Here is a 21124-nt window from a genome sequence, read left to right as displayed (position 1 = left end):
AGGGGAACCACAAGCTACTGCAGTGTGGCACTCGGAGAGCTTCTTGACTATCAACAATGGATATCAAAGGAAAGCACAGAGCCCCCAGCTGATTGGTGATACTTCCTGCTGTAGGCTTCTCTATACTTTTCCCGGTGTTCATCTTAGGGAGAACGGATCCGTTTTTTCTCAACTGATCCCTCCTTGAGGGCAGAGCCCACATCTCCCTCTTTTCTTTACTGTCTACTATACCTTGACTGAAGTGTGGCTCAGACATCCCGTACAAGAGCAGCAAAGAAAGAGGACAGGCATTAAACCAATGTCTCTGCTTCTCAAGTTCCTAGACTATGGCTCCTGTGCTAAGAAGTAATGTCCCTGAGACCCATTCTCTGAGCGTTCTTGAGACCCATTCTCTCGAGGACATGTGGCTGACAGCCACCTGTTATGGGATATTTTGATCACACTCTGATCAAAATCAGAATCAGAGGGTGAAGCTAGCTACTAGCTGGCCAAATTAGCCATAGAGGTTTCAGAGAACCAAAGACACATAGAGATGATACAAAGGAAGTAATAGGGTGGGGCTGAGAAAAATTATCAGCTCTTTTGGATAGAGGAAGGAGAGAGTGAGGAGATCACTGCTCGCTTCTCTGCCTCTTATCTGATCATTCAGGTTCTTACCCCATTATCTGACTCTCCAGTTTTTATTGTTAAAGAATAATTAGATAAACGCTTCATCCAGCACTTCATAATGTCAGTCACGCCGTCAATGGAAAGCTCACTGCAGGAGCAAGTCACTATGCAAGCCTTGTAAAGAACAAGCAGAAGTGAAGCTTCCAGTCTCGCAGGCTGGTTTTGTCTTCTAAGACACAGCATGAAGGAAGCTTGTTCTTGATGCTTTAAGTATAGAATAAAAACATCTGTTGGGAATGAAACCAGGTGTTCGGGAAGGGATGTTGACACTGTATGCCTTGCCCCTTACCTCCAACATCCAGTGGAGATTTATATGCTGTTTTTGTTAACGCTAGTTAATGTAATTTTTGTGATAATTGTAGAGCAAATAGAGCAAACTCCCAAATATAATTAGGGAAAAGTGTTTCTAATTAACTTGTTACTCCTGAGTTACAGAGTAGAAATAGAAATCAGTTATACATTGTCAGGCCTAATGAGCACAAATGTACTGTTCGGTTCAAGGTTGGAAGCCAACGGAAACCGAGAGCTCAACAATACCTTCCTGTGGACTTTCCTGAGATTTCGGCATGCCTGGCAAGAGTGTGTAAGAGAATCTCATCTTAGGTCTCCAGCACTACAGATCATGAAGATGAATGTTGTGTGATCAGTGAAGGCAACCTCAGGTGATTTGGGTATATGTAGGATGGATAAGGATGATCACTTAACATTAGCTTACAAGCATACACAGTGTGAGTGTGTGTGTGTGTGTGTGTGTGTGTGTGTGTGTCTTTATCATTCGTTTCTCCACCTTTGATGGTGTTTTATTTTGAGAGAAGGTCTCTAACTTAGTCCATATCTTGCTCATAGGTTGGACTGGAGGATTCTGCTGTCTTCTCAGGGCTGGAGTTATAGCCTTGTACGGTTCTGATTCTGGGGAATTCAAACTCAAGTCCTCACTTTTGCAGAGCAAAAACTGAACAATCAGTATAGCCCATATAAAAGATCTTGATGAAATGCTATAGTGTTTTATTTTTTTGTAAGTAAAGGGCCATAATGACACCGAGCCCTCCCCCAACACAGCACCATCAATGACATCTGATTCCATGCTATGTCTTGTGTTACAGTTTATAAAGAAGGGATGCAAGGATGACTTGTCTAGATACAAGATAATATAAGCCATAACTCTTCTGTGAAATTTAGATCAAAACATCTTACTAAGGCATAATCCTGATCAGCAGGAAGAGAGGCACCCTACTGAGCAAGGGGAGCCGCAGCTGTGAAGGAACATGAGTATGAAGACTCCACGCGACTGCGTCGTGGCATCCCCCTATACAATTCACCTGAAAAAGCAGATTTTATCTCTACTTGGCTTCTTCCCAACCCCATCTTCCATCTGGCTCCCTAAAAAAGCACTCACTGTGATCATAGCTGTGGAAAAGGAATCTGTATCCACGGGAAAGCTGGTCTATGGCCAGGAGGAATCTGGGCTTTCCGCTCTTGCAATGCTAAGCACCTTGGCCTCACATCTCTAGGGTGGGCGCTCACCAATGTGTTTAGTGAAGGGATGAGAATAACCCACATATGGGCTTCTGCCTCTAGGGCAGAGAGTGAGGTGAGCAGGCTTTGATGGTGCACATTTCCTAACTGGACGGGACTCAGCTGGGTAGCAGGAAATTGGGCGTCACAACAGTGCTGAGGACTGTACTTTCTTGCTTCTTTGCATATCATGGGGCTAATCACGGTAGAGAGATGACTCTAAAATGGCCAAAATGAGAGCAGGTAAGAACAGGCAATGTCTTTATAATGAATGTATTAATTATAAGTTGGCTAGATGCCGTGCAGTCCGTAAGAGACCAAGCAAACACACTTCATCTTCTGTGCCCCTCAGCAGTTGATTGGAATTAACAGTCATGCACTAGTGAGGAAGGGTTTTTCCCCAGGAAGTCTTCCTTCCTTCCTATGAGTGGACCACACGTGATAGAGTGCAGGCATCATCTCCCATCACTCCTGTGTTCTTTCCCAGAGTGCTAGAGGGCTCAACCAAAACACCTGTTGGCTTGTCTGGTAAGGCTGAGCTCTAACCTTTTTCCTCTTACTAGAGTAACCATAGAGATTTGAGCTTCCCTGGTCTCCATGAGAGGTACCCTGGCATTTGCTAGAGGAGAACCATGAAGCTGCCAGACCCCACAGGAGGGTGTTTATTCTTGGCTGTACATGTCTACAGTCTTAGCCACTTCTCCTGTGATAAAACACTTCCACCAAAGCAGCTGATGGGGGAAATGGTTTATTTTGGCTTACAGCTGCAGAGGTATACAGTCCCCCATGGCAGGAACATGACAGCAGGCAGAGGAGAGACTGTATGGTGCCAGGAGCAGGAAGCTGGCCAGTCACACTGCATCTTCACTTAGGATACACTCTGCTTCCAGAGCCCAGGATTCTACTCAGGAGATAGTGGCACCCACAGTGGGTACTGGAAGAAGGATGAGATTGAGGCCTCTGTCGACTGTAACCTGAGGGACAGCCACCTGTATGTATAACTAAAGCTCTGCTGGTACACAGTCACTCAAACCCATGCAGGTATCTGTGACTACTTTTCTCACTCCCCGTATAGGTAGGCTAAGTGATTCTAATGCAGGCCCCAGGGGCTACACACTGGAAAGGTTTCTAGCTACAGCCCTAGAGAGTTGGCCAACTCCTGTTGTGGAATCCAAAGGGAAATCCATGCTCAACACAGAGACTTGGCTGAGCCTTCCAGAGATCTGCCAGAGACTGAAATAGAGAAAGGAAAGCCAACAGCAGGTCCCAATATGGAGGCATGAAGAGCTTTTGAGGAAGCAGAAACTGGGAGGCAGAGTCATGGAGCAACCGTGCCGTGGTGGGTTCACACATATCTCCGTCACCAGGAGAGGCTGACTGGCAGACTGTGTGGGGATGTCAGATCCAGCCAGTTCCACAGCAAACAGAAGAAAAGCAGCTGCCGTGGCACAGTATGGAGAAATGTGTGCGGCTAACCAGCCACGGGGAACTGGATGCTGCCAGCTGCCAGCACACATCCTCTACCTGGGGCACCAGACGGCTAAGGAAAAACTCACGGAGAGGAAGCTTGGAGACTGGAGGGATGGTTCACCCAATGAGGCCGCTTGCACAAGCATTAGGACTTAAGCTGTTGCCCTGTTTGCATCTGCCAACCTTCAGAATTCCCCGTGGACAGCCTCACCTGGAGCCAGGAAGGAAGGGAGTCTCCAGTACCTACATAAAGAACTGGGTGTGGATACACACAGGTCTGTAACCCCAGCATTTGGGTGGCAGGGGAACACTGGAGCCTTCTAGAATGCAGCCTGGCTCCAGGTTCAGAAAGACCCCATTTCAGGGGACTGTGGGAGAGAGTGATGGATGGGCAGGACAGCAGACATCCGACCATTCTCCCCCAGCCTCCAGGCATGCTCACAGCACACACATGCATCAGGGAAGAATGTTACCTCACGTCAGACCTGATACGGTGGGTTATATTAAGTTGTCTCAGCTGAGCTGAGCTGGCGCTACACTTTGAAGAACTCCCTTCCTTCCCGGCTCCAGGTGAGGCTGTCCACAGGGAATTAAGAAGTTTGGCAGGGACCAATGAGGCAATAGCCGAAAGTTCTAAAAATTTCAGGCAAGGCACAGCCAGCACTGACCTACGCACGCTTTCATTGCTATGCTGTGTCCCCTTCTGGGAAGGAGGCAGCATGGGCACACAGATCTGTCTGCTCACACCGAATCTCTTCTCTCAGCTTCCCCGGGCCCATACATAGGAGAGCTCTGAAACTTCACTCATGGTCAGAACATAATCAGTGACCAGCAGTAGAGGACATCAGTCTGTCCTCCCAGGTCCTGGTTGGTCGCTGTTGTCTTCCATGCTTTCTGTCCAGCTTTTGTTCCTGACGATAGCCTGATGACCAGTGTCTCTTCCTAGCTCATCACTTGGCACAGAGTATTCATTGCCAGCTCTGACTACAATACCAGGTCTAATCCTGACGTTAAGTCCATTTTCCATGTCACTCCCAGGGTGTCTGCTCCTCCAGGGTAACTATAGCTCGTAGACCTGATGGGATGGGTTGCCTCCATGCCACACTGATATTGTAAGGTGACTTGAACACTTAAAATTCCACTGTCAAAAATAAGCAACAGGTTATAGACAATTCACCTTCAGGTGGTAAATGTTTAACACTAAAATGAAAATATTTATTTATGTAACTTTGTGATGTGTATGCATGTTTTGTTAGCATGTATGTATGTTTGTGTGCCATGTATGTACCTTACAGGAGGAGGCCAGAAGAAGGGGTCAGATCCCCTAGGACTGGAGCTACAGATAGTTTTGAGCAATCATGTGAGTGCTGGAAATGAACCTGGGTATTTTGGAAGAGCAGCCAGTGTTCTTAACCACTGAGCTATCTCTCTACCTCTTTACCACCATAATTAACCTAGACAACGTTTCTCTTGATTAAATTAAAGTTCACTGATAATGGACTCTTGAAGCGAATTGAAACCAGATTGGTATTGCTTTTCCTAAGTTCAAGGGTGTCCCTTTGTCCAGATACTCCAGTGAGCAGAGTAACAGCCCATCAAAGACCTCCTCTCCTTAGCCCTTTAAGCCCGTGATTACAGCCCTACTCACTTTGAACTAGACCACACAATGACAAGAGACACTGGTCTTTTAAACTTTATTTTGTTTTTGAACTTTTGTGTCTTTGGATTTCAACATGAAATAGGCTTTACCCTTTGATTTTAATTTCTTCTTGGGAATTTGATATTTCTGCATTGTTGTCTTGTCTTTCTGGGACATCTGTATTCATTTTCACCTCTGTGTTGTTGCCTTTCCTTACTGTGATGCCATGATTCACTGTGCTGGACAACACAGGTACATAGTGTTTGGAATAAGGAATGAAATTGGGGTTTAATTTTGAATTCTGAGAACATTATCGCTCTGAATTTGATGAAAAATCTTGCTTTCATTTCACCATTTCAGTAACTCTTGTGGTGATGTGTAAACGCTCTGCCCAGAATTCTAAATGACCCTCTCCCTCAAGAGCCATAAGGGTGGAAGAAAGGCTGCCATGATAAACCACGTAGCGCCTGCTTGTGAAGGAGCCTCTGGGTGGTTGTAGAAAACTGGGTAAAAGGAAAAGTGCTTTGGGGCTGGGGGATGTAGTTCAGTTGTACTGTGCTAGTGGAATATGGCTTCAACCCACATCATCATCATCATCATCATCATCATCATCATCATCATCATAATAGTAAATGTCTTGAATTAGTAAGTTCAAGGAGCTGCAACGCCAAGAGTAATGCCGCCAACCTGGCTTCCACAAAGAAGGGGGATAATATTCACCAATATTTACACTTTGCTTCATCCATCACTGTTGAGAAGTCACACGGGGAAGGTACTATTCGGTAGGAATCTAATGGAGTAAGGAAGAGAATGGAAAGACGTATGGAAGTGTAAGGACATCTCATCCTATGTCTTCAACATGCAAACAGAAGGAGTTCAGTGGACTAGTGAGGCTGTGAGGGATCCAGTTAGGGCTGGGTCTAGCCAGGGGGTCTGTTTCAATGAGGAGACTGGCTGTCCGGATGGACTTTCAGGAAGATTTTCCCAGAAGGCAAGCATGTAGCATATGGAAAGGAGAAAAGAAGGGAGCAGCTCTAAAGGCACTGTATAGAAACAGTGGGCTAGTCCCTGCTCTCTCTGCCCCAGCCACATAAGAACAGCACTCACTCACAGGCAGGGACGTGTTAGCTCATCCCTGCAGGCAGAGCAATTACACAAAACCAATAACTCCGAAGAACTTCAGAAAAAATAAAGAGAAGAAAGCTGATAGTGTAATGGAGGGCTAAAAGGTTTCCCTAGCGAAAATTCAGTCGTGAAGAAAAGCCTACCTAAAAAGGGCCCTTCCACAAAGTCTACCCTACCAGTTCACCTTCAGTAATGGTTCACCACATAGAACATGTCACATTTGCATGCATAGAGCTCAACAAAGCCCAGTTTCCGTCTGTTTTATAAGTTAGAAAATCTAGGGTGATGGTCAGGCCAAGGCATGCCTGTGATACTACAGAGACAATCGCCCCCAAATAGAAGAGTGGACGCTAGGGGAAAGTGAGGTAAGTCATGCTACACAACATTGCTAGAGAAATTCTTTAACTGGATGTATTAGTAAAATGAAAATAGAGGGCATAAAATTATAAAGCGAGTTCTTAAAATTAATGAAAGAGATGATATCCTATTGCTCTAGCCTCCTCCCTGAGGCTTATACAAAGAGTGAGGAATATGAATGCCACAAATAAATATTAAGCAGTGGAAACTCTTCAGTGATTATGTAACAGAGAGGGCAAAGGTCTCCAGATTACATAAAGAAAGAAAAAAAAATAACTTGGGGTCAAAGTCTGAGTAATTACATAGAGGACAGAAAAAGAGGTTATGGGAATTAATGTTTTTTAAAAGGCAGTATTTCAGCACTGGAGAAGGTCATTTTTTAATGTGGAAGTGTTCATGACCAATGAAGATTTTTTAAAGAAAGACACAGCTAGCTAGCAGCACACACCTTCACAGAGTCCTATAATATCAAAGATAAAATTGCATTCATAAAATATTCCTAAGAAAAATAACTTCCTATCATAAATTCCACATCCAGTATAGTTCAAGTACATGTGAGACGTTAAAACAGTGTTCTCTTAATAATACTTCCAGATTGCCCATTTTTAGGAATATGTAAGACAGTAAAACACTAGAGAGCAGGATATTGAGATCTAGGGAACATTGTAACCCAGGGCTGCTGTGCAGTAGATTTGGGGAACAGGACCCTGATGTTGCCAGATGTGTGGGGCTTTGGGATACAATATATGGAGTAGACAGAAGGAGATCAGCGACCACAAAAAGCATGGGCAAAGATTAAAAAACAAAAAATGCATGTTTTCTATCATATGCTGGACTTAATTTGTGTGTGTGTGTGTGTGTGTGTGTGTGTGTGTGTGTTTGTGTGCAAGCACGTGCATATGTAGTTATACAGAAATGCAGAAAGGGGACCATGAAAAGGGAGGAAGAGATTTTAAGGAAAGAAAAATAAAATAAAGAGCAGGTAACAGAATACACAGTATAGATGAACATGCTGTAACGAAATGTTGGGAGCAGTGACCCCCCACCAGATCCTGAATTTTTTTGTAAATAACTTGTTTTCCCATGATCTGAGTGCCTACAGCTGCTCTGAGCACGAGATTCTCAGGAGTTCCTGATGGCAGGGGAATGGTTTCTGGTGCGTTTGGCTGGGGCTGGGGCGTGGCTATCCCTATATAAGCTGCCTTTGGACACAATAAAGGGGGCATTCTGGCATCAAGGATGACCCGTGTCTTTGTGAGTCTTTGTGTGCTTCAATCTCCAGCCCCTTGCCTGGCTCACGAACTGTATGGTGGCGCATAGAGCGCAGACGGGCGTGGTGTGCCGCCACGAAACCCATTACTTTGTATGCCAACTTAAAAACCAAGAAAGAAAAACGAAATCATTGGCAAGGTTGAGTCAGTGCCTGGTCTCCTTAATGAAAAGAAAGGACCATTTGGGCACATGCAGCATAAACAGAATACCCCCTACAGCTCTAGAAGTGATGCTCCTAAGAACACTTGCTTTAACCCAATGGAAAACCTACTAACCAAGTCTTCTGCTCCAATAAACACTGTTTTATTATGATTTGTGAAGCATTCTCAAAACTTCAGTTGTGTATTCCAAAATTTATGCTGATTCCTTCCACACTGAGAGAGAGAAAACCTTGCATTAGTCAAGGCCACAGGACAGGCAGCATTTCTAATTGGTGTGCTTGCTCCCAGGCACCGTGAGGAATGGACAGCAGGGAATAACTCCGACTGGGGTTAAATACAAGGCTGATCATTATCTCATCATAATTATTGCACAGAAGGAAAATTATGTATTCCCAGGTCTACTACACGGCGGAGAAATACATGCCGCTGGGAGCTGAGGCCGCAGTGCGAGCAGGCAGGTGTTTTCCAGCCTCTATGGCTGTGTGCTGCATACAGATACCTCTATTTTAACATTTAATTACTGTTCAAACAATTTTCCAAGAATTATTCAATAAACAATTTATAGACCTGGAGGATGATTGCTTTATTTTATTCTTCTGTTGTTTGCATTCTGGCTTCCTCAGTATCTGTTTTGAAACGGTAGATACACCTTGCACATGGTAATGCATTTTATGTGGACATCTTAATGCAGCGATGTCAGGAGCTTGACCGTGTCACGGCCCCACTCATCTCTCCCTCTCCTGTGAGTCCCTCTAGCTTCCCTAGAGAGCTCACCTCTACTTTCCTGCCACATATACATGCGTGATTTTATGAATCTATATAAATTCTATGACCCCCAAATGAGAGAAAAGGTGATAATTTCCTTCATATGCTAATCTCTAGGTGCATCCACTTTCCTGTGAACAACACAATGTTGTCCTTTACTGATGAATACAATTATAGTGTGTGTATATGCCACTTTTCTCTTCACTCATTTCCCTGCTGATGGACACAGAGGCCGATTCTGAGACTTAATAGCAAGATTTTTATCCAAATTCCTGCTTATAAAACACGTTCAAATCACCCAATTCATCACCTTACAATTCAGCACATCCCAATATATAACTATAGACAGAACGACTCCAAAGAACCCCTCTCCCTGGCCCCCATTTCCCAATGCACTGTATTGCTCAGGGGCAGGAGACAGACAGAAACAACTCCCTTTACCTAGAGGACCCTATCACACACCACGTCATGAGACCTTGATGAGTTCTCATCATGCCTCCTGGAGAACTGAGAAGTCACAGTTTGATATAATTCATGCGTGGACACTTGACCTCATTGCCAAAGGATCTGCAGAGCTATTGAGGCTCCTTGGAGCAAATGAAGTGAAGCAAGCCACTCTTACATCCTTGTCTGCCCTCTATAGTCATTGATTTCCTCATGGCTCATCTAGTAAGTTTATAAAATGTGAATACATTTGTCAGAATATTCCTGTTTCCTTTAGGATGTGGTGTGAAGAGATGCCATGACCACCACAACTCTTATACGCATTTAGTTGGGTCTGGCTTATGATTTCAGAGGTTTAGTCCATTATCATCATGGCATGACAGGATGCAGGTAGGCAGGGTGCCGGAGAAGGACCTGAGAGTTCGGCATCTTGATCCCCAGGCAGCAGAGACTGTGTGCCACACTGGGCATAGCTTGAACATATGAGACCTAACACCTGGCCCACAGTGACACACTTCCTCCACCAAGGCTACATATACTCCAGTGAAGCTACACCTCCTAGGAGTACCACACCCTATAGGCTAAGCATTCAAACACGAGTCTATGGGGGCCATTTCTATCCAAGCCATCAGAGAATCTTTACATATTTATCGTTAATACACAGGCACCGGTCATTCAGAGCAGGGCTTCACCCAGGCAGTGAGTTCCAGACAGAGGGCAGTTAGTTAACAAGTCTACAGACTACCCACCACCTGGGTCCTGTGAAGTGCTTGAGGCATGAATGGAAAGGATGACATTCCTGGGCTCACATAGGCAGGGTTACTATATCAAGAAGACCATGGGACTTGGGTGGAGACAAGTGTCTCAGAGGAGGAGAGAGAAAGAGACATGGGAGGGTTCGATGACCTTGGGGTTAACCTGGGTTAGTTGAACTGAAACCATGAATTCCTCACGCTCTGCAAAAGGCAACAGAATCAGTGCTCCGAAGCCCCCTTTGGCAGATGACATGGGCCAGTGCTGAAGATGAAAATGAGATACCTTCAATTCACCTCACTTCCTGTTCCTCAGGCCTGGGGATTGACTTTGCTTAGATCTGATCACTGGTGTGCTGTCTAAACAGAAGCCAACTGAGTTCTGCAGGCTTATTGATATCCCCCAGGTCTCTGCCATTGGGGACACCTGGGAGGTTTTGCTTTCTCAGCACCCACCCCTTTGTGCAAGCTTGTCCTCACAGGTGCTTTCCTTCTTCCCGTTTCCTTCTGTGGGATGGTACTGCAGCCCAAGTTTGCTATTTAACATCACCTACAAAGCTAATTCCAGCTACAGCGAGACTATAGGAACATAGTCTCTGGGAAGGCAGGGAACATTGGCTAGGGTGCTAACTTTGATTGTTCATAATTGATTCGCTGCTGTTTCAAAGACAGTGTTCCTTTCAGGAAGGAAGGCGAAGAAAGTTTTGGCCACCATGGGGACACACTTGTCTGGCTTTCCTCAGGAGAAGCAGAGTAAGAAGGGAAGGTCTCTGTATGTCAAGTACTAACCACATCCTTCCCATAGCTGAAGCTTCGCCACAAGTGTTTTTGACCCTCTAAGAAGGAAGTGTTTTTTTATTACTTCCAAATGGAGTTCACAGAGACATTTCTACCATTGTTTTGGGTTAAAATGGTAGTTTCCAAGATCTTCCAAAGGCAGCGGGGGAATGCTCCAGCTTCTCTCGACTCCTTTACAGGCAGCTTAAGGGCCAGCAGCAATGAGTTGCAATGAGTTTCTCTATGTCTGACATTTACACCATTGCTTTACCAACAGGACAATCGCTATTGAAGTAGCCTAGAGAAAATGGTTTTACAGACAATACAAAGCTGACTTAATTCCAAGTCTTTTCCAAGCAGGAGATAGCATGTATGGCGTACCAGAAGGCACTGTAGACTCTTATTCTCTTGGCTTTCTGCATCCAGTAGCAAAATCTTTATGCACCAAACATCTTGTTTCCATCACACATATTGCGACCTTTTCTCCCAGGCATTCCCAACTCACACTCAACCAGTGACAATAAAGGCCGCCGTCTTGCATAACCATAATGACAGGGAGTAGTTCAGATGATCTAACTCACCTCCAAACAGTCCTCAAAATTCACACAGTGCACATAATGACCACTTTACCTTGCCTGACCCATCTGAGCTTATTGTGAAACATCACTTTAATAATACTCTAACCCTTGCCAATAATTATTTCCACAAGGAAAACCCTCTACTTACAGAAAAATGAAGAGGAAATAAAGCCAGCAAGCAAGTAAGGGTTGGTGGAGGACATAACAAAGAAAAAATAAAAAAGAATGAGGCAATGTGGGTCTGGTTTAAACTTAGCTAAAAACAAGAAAGGGCTAGAACAATGCCATTGGAGGAAGAAGACACAAAGAGATGTACTAAAATTGGGAGTCTGGACCCGGCCTTGTGTGCCTATTTATGATTCTGTAGCTTGAGCTATGTATTTCCTTAAACAAGTTTTTCACATGCCTCATCCGTGTAGATACAGGGAAATTTTAGACCTGAGACAGAAGGTCAATGCAATGGTATCGTGGATAATTAAGAGATCTTTTGGGAGAGTTGTATTTGGAATTCATTTGTCAAAGACTTGCTTGTGGGGTACTTTAATGAACCAGATGCCAACATCACCTACAACAGCAGCAAGCATAGCGAAGAAGAGGAAGCTTCAGAGCAATTTGGAATCCCATACTGGGGACACGCAGTTCATTAGAACTCCAACAAGTTCAGACCACACACTTACAGAGTGAAGAATGACAGTTAGTGGTTAACGTTTACTCTGTCCAATTATTCCAAGAAATGGATGGGCTGGCTGCTTTCAACAGTCTCCCTGTTTGCGCCCTCATTAATCTACAAGCTACCATTATTAGGTCTAAAACCCAAAGTTCTGTGAATGTGGAAAGGCATTCAAGTTAACTTTCAAATAGTTCTTTAGTATTCGGTACTACAACCTTGGGACTTGGAGCACGCAGGGGTATTTTACTCAATAAATTCACACTAGAAGCTCAATATGCTCAGTATACTTATAAACCAGAACATGCGGCTGATTGCCAATAGCTTGAATGTCTCGTCTTTTTTATCAGGTATTTCTAATGTTACTCTAATGATGGCCTGTGGGTCCTGTAAGATATTCAACTACTTCTAAAGCAAATGACAAAGACTGAAGTAAGATCACAGGATTTTGCTGATAGCTGCCTTTACTGGATTATTGAGTATGATCAACCTATGTGAGTTACCTTTGATGGTATTTTGCTCACTCACTGTAAATTGGAGAATGACCATGTTATCAGACCTGGGAGGCTCTGTGTTGTAATACTTGGTTCCTACATTTGTTACTGGGCTAGAAAACAAAACTCGCATCTTGAGACAAATAGATCCATTTTATGAGAAGCCTCACCTGTGACCAGCTCCCGGATCTCCAGGTCTGTGGTCTTGCGAAGCAGTCTCACCAGCGCTGGGATGCCACCACAGTTTTTCAGGGCGATCTTGTTGTCATCGTTAGCCTTCCCATACACCAAGTTCCTCAGAGCCCCACAGGCACTACGGTGGACTTCCGTCATCCGGTGATCCAGCAGGTCCACCAGGAGCTGTATGCCTCCTTGTCTCCTTATCTGAAAGAGCAAGGGGAACAGCTTTGGCCTTGGAGAGTCAAGTTCCACTGCCTGAGCCCAAGACTTGTTTTCCTCAAAAAACCCACTACCAACAACTGCCCGGACTGAAATAGGCTTAGGAAGGGGAAAGAAAACATCCTAGGCAGCCACCTTAATATCCGACCAATAAGGAGCTGAATGTACCGCTTTTGAACGACAGAATCTTGGAAATATGATTTTATCTTCATAATGGGTGCCTCAGACATTTCTTTAAAAAAAAACAATAATGTCACGTGCTCATGGAGTTAGAATGATTACGGTTCGTGACATCTTACTGAAATTTACCACTGTCTTCAAGGGCAGCAGTTGATACAGAAAACACTGAAAGTAGTCTATTCAACATAAGGAGGAGACCTCAAACACGGAAAAGCTGAAATAACAGATCCAAGGGATTTTTTTTCTCAGAAGCTTTGGGGGATGAAGAAAGTCACTTTGAGTGGGAGGCACAGCATGGGTGGCCCCAGAAGGCACATCATACTTAAGTCTTTGATTAACAATGGTGAAGAGCACATTATACTTCCGTGTTCTATTTGTTGAAAAGAAACGGTCATCTAGAGATGAACGCAACAAATGCTTCATGATACGTGTTCCAGATTTATGTTCTTTTTGCTGCCTGTTAACACTGGGGGCAATTTAAATATTTAAATCCAAAAGAGAACAAAGTAGCTCATTAATACACAGACTCTTTCTTGGCATGGCCATCAGCAAAACCACATCTGAACTCTGCTGTGTTTATGGGGACAACCACCTGATTCACTTGTGAATGCTGCTTTGTCTTTCTTTAGACTGCAGTGTTAGTAGGGATGAAGGACTGACACCTCTGAGATTTAATTTTCATATTCCAGAAAATGTATTCATCCCAGAAATGTGCTAGGACGCATGCTGTATCCTGCCACTCTCTCAATGGTGCTCAGCCACAAGCCTCATGCTGCAATCTGGGCATGCCTACTCCCCCTCCAGCATCCCATGGTCCCATAGGACTGTAGTCTTCATTTGCTTCACCAATACGTTTTCATCCCAAGTGCATTTCCATGCTCATGGTAAATGTTCACCGCATAAGAAATGAATGAATGAGGAGAGTTAATTAATATACAACTTGCTACCTTAGGGTTCTACAGATTTACTAAAATATTGCTGTTCAAAATTGAGCAATATGCCCTGCAAAGGAAAGAGGGGAGAAAGGCCTTTTGTGAATAGTCCAGGAGGCGGTATGCGGGAATCTCAAGGGGGCATTTCCCACACCAGCTTACAAACAGAAGGAGGGAAGGAAGGCTTCCTGCATTACCGGGTGGAACACTGATGACTCATTAGGAGCCTATGAGAAGTGTTTTCACTCACGCACACAATGCAAACAGAAAAAGAAGAAAGCCTCGCAGTGCTCACAGAACCCCACTTCTTTCGTCTGGAAAGCATGATGTAGCGTTTCGTGTATTGTGCCTCCCATGGGAAAAGCACCAGAGAAGACAGAGGGGAGGACTCCTGGGGCACAGCACTGCTGAGTGAAAGCAAGAGTTCTCTTCTGTGCACTGTGCACAGTCTGCAGGGGGTAAGGATGCCTGGGAAAGTCATCTGAAAGGACTGCTGAATTGATTTAAGAAACAAAACAAAACAAAACAATGGAACCGGAAACAATGTCCCTCCCTCACAATTTTACCCCGGGCTTATCTGGCAGCATTCAGAAGAACTGTGTGTGTGTGTGTGTGTGTGTGTGTGTGTGTGTGTGTGTGTGATGAACTGAGCATGTCTGCACTGCAGCCCCAGCCATTTCATCACCTCAACTCAGAGGGGTGCTTCATGTGTACACAAAGGCTAGAAGGAAAGCCCTTTTTTCCCTCTGTGTGTATTTGCATATGTGTTCTGTGCTTTATAATTCTATGAATTCTAATAATGAAGCCATGGAGAGAGAAGAAATAAATCTCACCAGATAGTGAACCTAGATATTAAAAGTGGGAAAAAGTCAATAAGCTACTTTTTTAATTTTGTAAATATGTTTAATTTGTGATAATATATTTCACATTTATGCAATTTAGTGAAGTAATATGGAAGCTGAACGGCAGGTCCTTGCTGGCATGCGTATATGTGCTGGCTGACAGGCGTGTGTGTATGTGTGCCCGTGCATGAGAAGGGTAGAGGCTGAGGTTGGTGTCTTACTCAACTGCTTTTCCTGGGGTGGTCTGAATGACTCATAAGGAGTGGCATTATTGAGGTGTGGCCTTGCAGGAGTAGGTGTGGCTTTGTTAGAATAAGTATGTCACTGGCAGCAGGCTTTCAGAAGCTCAAGCCAGGCCCAAAGGCTCTCATGATCTTCCTGCTGTCTGCCTATTGAGATGTATAACTCTCAGCTACTTCTTCAGTACTGTGTCTGCCTTCATGTCCCCATGCTTCCCACCATGACAATAATGAACTAAACCTCTGAATTGTAAGCCATCCCCAATTACTGCTTTATTTTATAAGAGTTGCCTTGGTCATGGTATCTCTTCACAGTAATAGAAACCCCAACTAAGACAATTCCTGCTCTCTACATTAGATTTTGAGAGAGGATCTCTTACTGAATATCGAGTTCATGGAGCCCCAGGGACTTTCTGGCTCCACCTGCCCACTGTTGGCATCACATATGTAAACCACTACGTTTCCAAGTTTTTACGTGGGTGCTAGGGATCTGAACGCAAGTCCTCTGGTTTGCTTAGCACACTTTACTGACTGCAGTATCTCCCCAACTCTTCCTGCACAAGTCTTTAAAAGTCAAATCTTAAAAGACTTTAGTTTTTATGGATTATTAAAACACAACTCTACGGTAGCTAATATGTAATGTTTTATATACTACAACAACAAAATAAAATCCAGGTGAAGAATATCACCTCAGTTGTAAGTGAGTAGATAATTATTATGCGTTAAAGAGTGGTAGATGGCATGCCCAAGGTGGCTTCTTTTTGGAGCGGTTTGTATGCATTTCAGATTCCTTTCTGTCTTCTCCTGCCTCCATTTTCTTTTTAGTGTTGAATAACATCCTGCTTCTGGATGTACTATTGGGAATTTATCTGTTCCTCTATGAGACAGGTTATGGTTTGCAAGCTTTAAAACATATGTACCAAGCCACCTAAACATTTGCTCAATTTTGTATGTACTTTAGTTTTGAATTCCTCTGGATAAATACAAGAGTGTGATGGTTGAATCTTATGAGAATAATCGTTTGGTAAAAGCAGCTGGGCACTCTAGCAAAGCAGCTGCTGTACCTCTGTGCATGGCCCCCACAACCTCCTGTTGTCCCATGACCATGCAGCAGCTAATGTTCTCAGTGCCTGGATTCTCGGCACTAAGTGTGCAGTCGAATGGCCCTGGGTTTTCCCTCTCCTAAGATCTCTGAATAAATCAAATTTATTTGCACTAATGTGTGGTGTTAAATAAAATCAATAGGAAATGCAGATGGGATGATCACAGCTTGTTTGAGTTAACTACATCCCTGAACCTGACAAAATCAGAAAATGATCACAAAGGATTTTTATTCCTTCTTATCCCAGATAGCCAGCCTTAACTTGTTTATTATTACATAGCTCTTTGACATATGGCTGACTTATTCAATAGTTTCTATGTAGATATATCTATTTCTCTACCTCGTTAGGATCTAGATGGGACCCAGTCTATCAAGAACTAAGAGGGTGCAGGCTGATGGCCTCCACCTTCAGTGATGAAGTATGAGTTCGTCAACCAAAGCAAAACTGTTTGTCCTGTTGGGTTGTTGACAGACAAGAGATTCTTTTCTTTGCTCTTTCTTTTTCCTTCATTTTTAAAAAAGTATCTCAGGATGGTCTTGAACTTAAGATCCTTCTGCTTCTGAATACTGGGCTTGCGAATAAAATCAGTGAGGCAAAAGATGCTTCTATAGAACCTAAATTAACATAAGCCCATGTGCTTACCTCCAAATAATAAACAGGTATACTTCAGAGGGGCCACAGTGTGTTTCAGTTACACAGTGGAAGACACTGTGAAGAGTTTCAGAGAGAATCTCCATCTGCTCTTTTTCTCCCTCTGGTTATGTGAAACAATTCGCTCCCTCTGCCTAATAGGTCAATCAAGATGAGTTATATTTGTTTTTAAATTATGTATCATAGACAGAGCACAGCATCAAGATTCCCTGGAATTCAAATTGTGGCTCCTCTCTACCTTTTTAGACAGTTAATGTCTATAAACATGGACAACATAAGGGTACTTCATAGGGTTGGTTGTTCTCAGGACTAAATGAGATTTAAAATATTGTTTTCTTGATGTCATCCATCATTCCTGTCTCTTATAGTCTTTTCCAATGCTCTGCCATGCTGCCCCCTGAGCCTCCGAAGGATGGTGTGCGATACAAATGTTCCATTTGGACTAAGTATGCTTCGGGCTCCTATTCTCGTCCCATTGACCAGTTCTAGGTCTCTGTGTTAATAACTATCTGCTGTGATCAGAATCTTTTTCAATGAGGGCTGAGAAATGCCACTAATCCATGGATATAGTGATACGTTACCATGAAGGCAGACCTTAGACCTGAGCAAATTCAAGCAGGACAAAATTCTGGCCTGTGCCAGGGGAGGTTCGCATGAAGTTTTGCCCTAGCTGAGGATCTACTGCAATCTAGAGCTAACAGGAAAAAATCATTTCTTCTTTAAAGACATGACCCTGCTCAGTCAGATCACCCTGGTCTAGGCAACAGCCTCATACCCAAGAGTATTAGAGCAGCACAGACCAGACTTGATGAGTTTTAAATTATTATTTTTAAAAAGCAGAGACTCAAAGTGAATTAAGTAGAAGTAGGAGAAGCTGGCAATGGAGAGAAACAAAACGTCCCCCTCCCCCTCAATGCGTGGAATCAGGAAAAGCTGGTGAAGGGGTGAAATGAAACATGCCACCCTCCCCGCAATACTGAAGCAGGCATGGGTAGCCCAGTTATATTGGGTTTCAAGGTATGAGTTGAGGATGACTGACCAGGTCTCTTCCTCAAGGAACAGGTTCCACCAAGATACGAACTTGAATTTCTGAATTCAGAGTCCAGAGCATTAACCGCTACACCATGTGAAGGGGCAGTACCATTAGAATACCTAAGATGCTAAACTCCTTCTACACGTAGAGAAATAATAAAAATATTTACAAAAAGATGATTTGTTAAGAAACTTTAACTGTACACCAACTTGTTAAAGGATATTCTTATTAAACTTATTAGCTGGCCAATATGTAAATTAATTTACTGTAAGAATTACATAAATATAGTAGCCAAGAAAAGAAGAAATGCGGTTCCTAACTGTACCTTTATAAAGTGGTTTTAGTGCAAATTAAAAAATATTATGTAATACAATCAAAATCCCATCTGGAATGTGGCAAATGGAATCAATAGGGGCTTTATTATTCTAATCAACTGTATTGATTTACTGGCTATTTAAGAAATAATTTTATATATACAAATACTGTCCAGTAAGAGTTTTCCTAGCTATATTCTCAATATAAGTAAAGTGAATTAATTTATGTTTTAAAAGGGAGTGCAATGCTTGCTTTTCTTTTCATGGTAAGCTAGCAGATTTTCTTAAAGGAATTTAAACAATTTTGAGCAATCCTAGTTCTCTATATATATCAGAAAAATAATTCCTTTTTATGCCAAGAACTGGGATTACACAAAAATACTCAGATTCTCAATTTCAAGGTGTTATAATTTTTTAACTGAAATATAAACTAAAGAGAACACTTCAATTAACAGAGTAACTTCCAGTAAGTAGAAGAGAAAACAAAACCATAGCAACTGATGTCTCAATAAGAATTTAAATGGGCCAGATGGTCCTCTCTTACGCAGACTTCCCCAGGCACTACTCCCAAACCTTGGTGGAGGATGTGCGGATTCGTCTTTCATCTCCACCTGCATCTTGCACAAAATTACTTGGATTTGCAGTGTGTATTTCTTCCCTGTCTACTCAGGGAATTGTCAGGAAGCAAATGAGACAGCACAGAGGGATACTTGAGCAGGGCACAAGCCTACAGATGCATTTATATTTGTGAGTTCTTTCTTCTTGCCACATAAGTATCAACTCTAAAGTCCCCATAATTCATACACTCTTTGCTACCCCGCATAGGTATCTATCTATACAGACTCCAACACCACCAACCTGTCCTTCCTTGGCTGGCACTGGCACCAGAAAAGACCATCCACAGGCAGCTCCCAGAACATGTGACAGAAAAACACCTTGGTAAAGAGACTGACATTTTTTTGATGTGGGAAGTCCTTCCGTATATGTGTTGCTTTTATTGGTTAATGAATAAAGAAGCTGATTTGGCCTGTGATAGGGCAGAATAGAGATAGGTGGGAAAACTAAACTGAATGCTGGGAGAAAGTAGGTGGAGTTAGTGGGATGCCATGTAGCTGCCAGAGGAAGAAGATGTAAGCTGCCAGCTGGAACCTTGCCTGTAGGCCACAGACTTGTGGTGATGCACAGATTGATAGAGATGGGTTAATTTAAGATACAAGAGCTAGCAAGCAATACACTTAAGTGATTGGCCAAGCAGTGATTAAAACAGTATTGTTTTTGTGTAATTATTTCAGGGCTAGGTGGCTGGGAAAGAAAAAGCAGCCTCTGCCTACAATTTTTAATCTTTTCTAATTACCTTTCACTTAAGTGAAGTAGCTGTGATTATAGTAAATATTAGTAAAGTTTTCTGTCTATAACTGGTAAAAGAAAACCATTTGTCACAGGAGCCTCTGAAATGATCTATTTTACTGCTGTATTAACTTCAAGTTCATAGCACCTCAGGGTCCAATCATTTGGTAGAGATAAAAGAAGAGGGGAGAATCCTTTATTTTGGATGGAGTATGAATCCCCATCTTCTACACAGTGACACATTTATATAAGCTACTTAAAAAACACAAAATACCTGCAACACCACAAAGAAATCCATCTTCCCTCCACTGCAAGGCTCTGCCTACAATTCTCCTCTTGCTAACAATGACCACAGTGAAGGTTTCTGGCCAGTTACACTGTGTGAGAACGAGGTAAGGAGAGGCGTGAGTGTGCGAGCAGTTGGCTACCCGCTGAAGAAACAAGCACAGACACCAAGTGCAACTCAAGCCATCTTCCTGAGGGCTGGGGTCTCCTGTCCTCCATATCATCCTTGGTGACCAGAGTTACTGAACCCCAAAGATACCTTAGCTTTCTTTACTGTCTAATGCAGTCATGGAAGGGATTTTAAAAAATACAAGAAAAATTACAAGCTGATTCTCCAAGTTCTTTCCCCAAATGTTACTTGAGGAGGTCTCAGGCTGTCCCATGACAAGATGCCTATCTAGGTTTTTTCAGTCATATATGTAATATATGTATAGACTGTGTGTGGTGTTTGCATATATGTGTGCAGATAGACCCCTCCATGTACATATGGAAGCCAGAGATGGACTCAGGTGTCCTGGTCTATTGTTCTCTACTTAATCTCTTGAGACCGTCTTTCACTGAACCTGGGCTGGCTAGCAGCTGGGAAAGCCTTCTGTCCCATTCTCCACAGCTGGAGGTTCAAACAGAGGTCCTTATGCTTGAGTAAAACACGGTCTCACTTATTAAGCCATTATCCCCAACCACCTAAGTAGAAATCTATCAATAGCAAGAAAAAACCTAGTCTATCTCCGCAGCATGGGAACGGTACAAGAAAACATTTGAGTCAAGAGACCCAAGGTCTTTTCTGGATTCTTTTCATGACACAGGAGAAGGAAAGAGGGAGCCCCAGGAGTGAGAACAGGGTTAGCATTTAATGACTGACAAATGGGTTGTTCTACAACTCCTAATAATCCTCCCTGTTCTCTCAGGCATGTGCAGAACACAGTAGAGAGGAGTTTCCCTTGACAGCTCACTTCAAGGCAGACTTGCTATCCTCATTCTTGTGGTCAGTACTGGTTTACGTCTCCCTTGCTTATCTCTCCTTTTCTTCTAGGAAACCCCTGACTCCAAATTACCCAGGGGTAGAGAGGTGCTGGTGTTGCCCTGCCAGGAAGAGCATATACTTTTATCTTCA

At 43.3% G+C, this 21124-nt stretch overlaps 1 protein-coding gene across 3 annotated transcripts in view; it reads right to left on the bottom strand.

Annotated features, from left to right (window-relative positions):
• Ctnnd2 (catenin delta 2) overlaps positions 1–21124 on the bottom strand; it is a 752815-nt gene that overhangs the window by 172703 nt on the left and 558988 nt on the right. For all 3 annotated transcript variants that reach the window (XM_041632036.1, XM_041632037.1, XM_041632038.1), the window contains one exon: positions 12856–13069. In XM_041632036.1, the coding sequence (XP_041487970.1) occupies positions 12856–13069 (214 nt within the window). The remainder of the gene's footprint in view (positions 1–12855; positions 13070–21124) is intronic.

The sequence above is a fragment of the Microtus oregoni genome, unplaced genomic scaffold, assembly GCF_018167655.1.
Source record: "Microtus oregoni isolate MIOR12 unplaced genomic scaffold, Mior012 000040F_ref0000088, whole genome shotgun sequence".
Classification (NCBI taxonomy): Eukaryota; Metazoa; Chordata; class Mammalia; order Rodentia; family Cricetidae; genus Microtus; species Microtus oregoni.
This window is presented reverse-complemented; position numbering and strand designations above follow the sequence as displayed.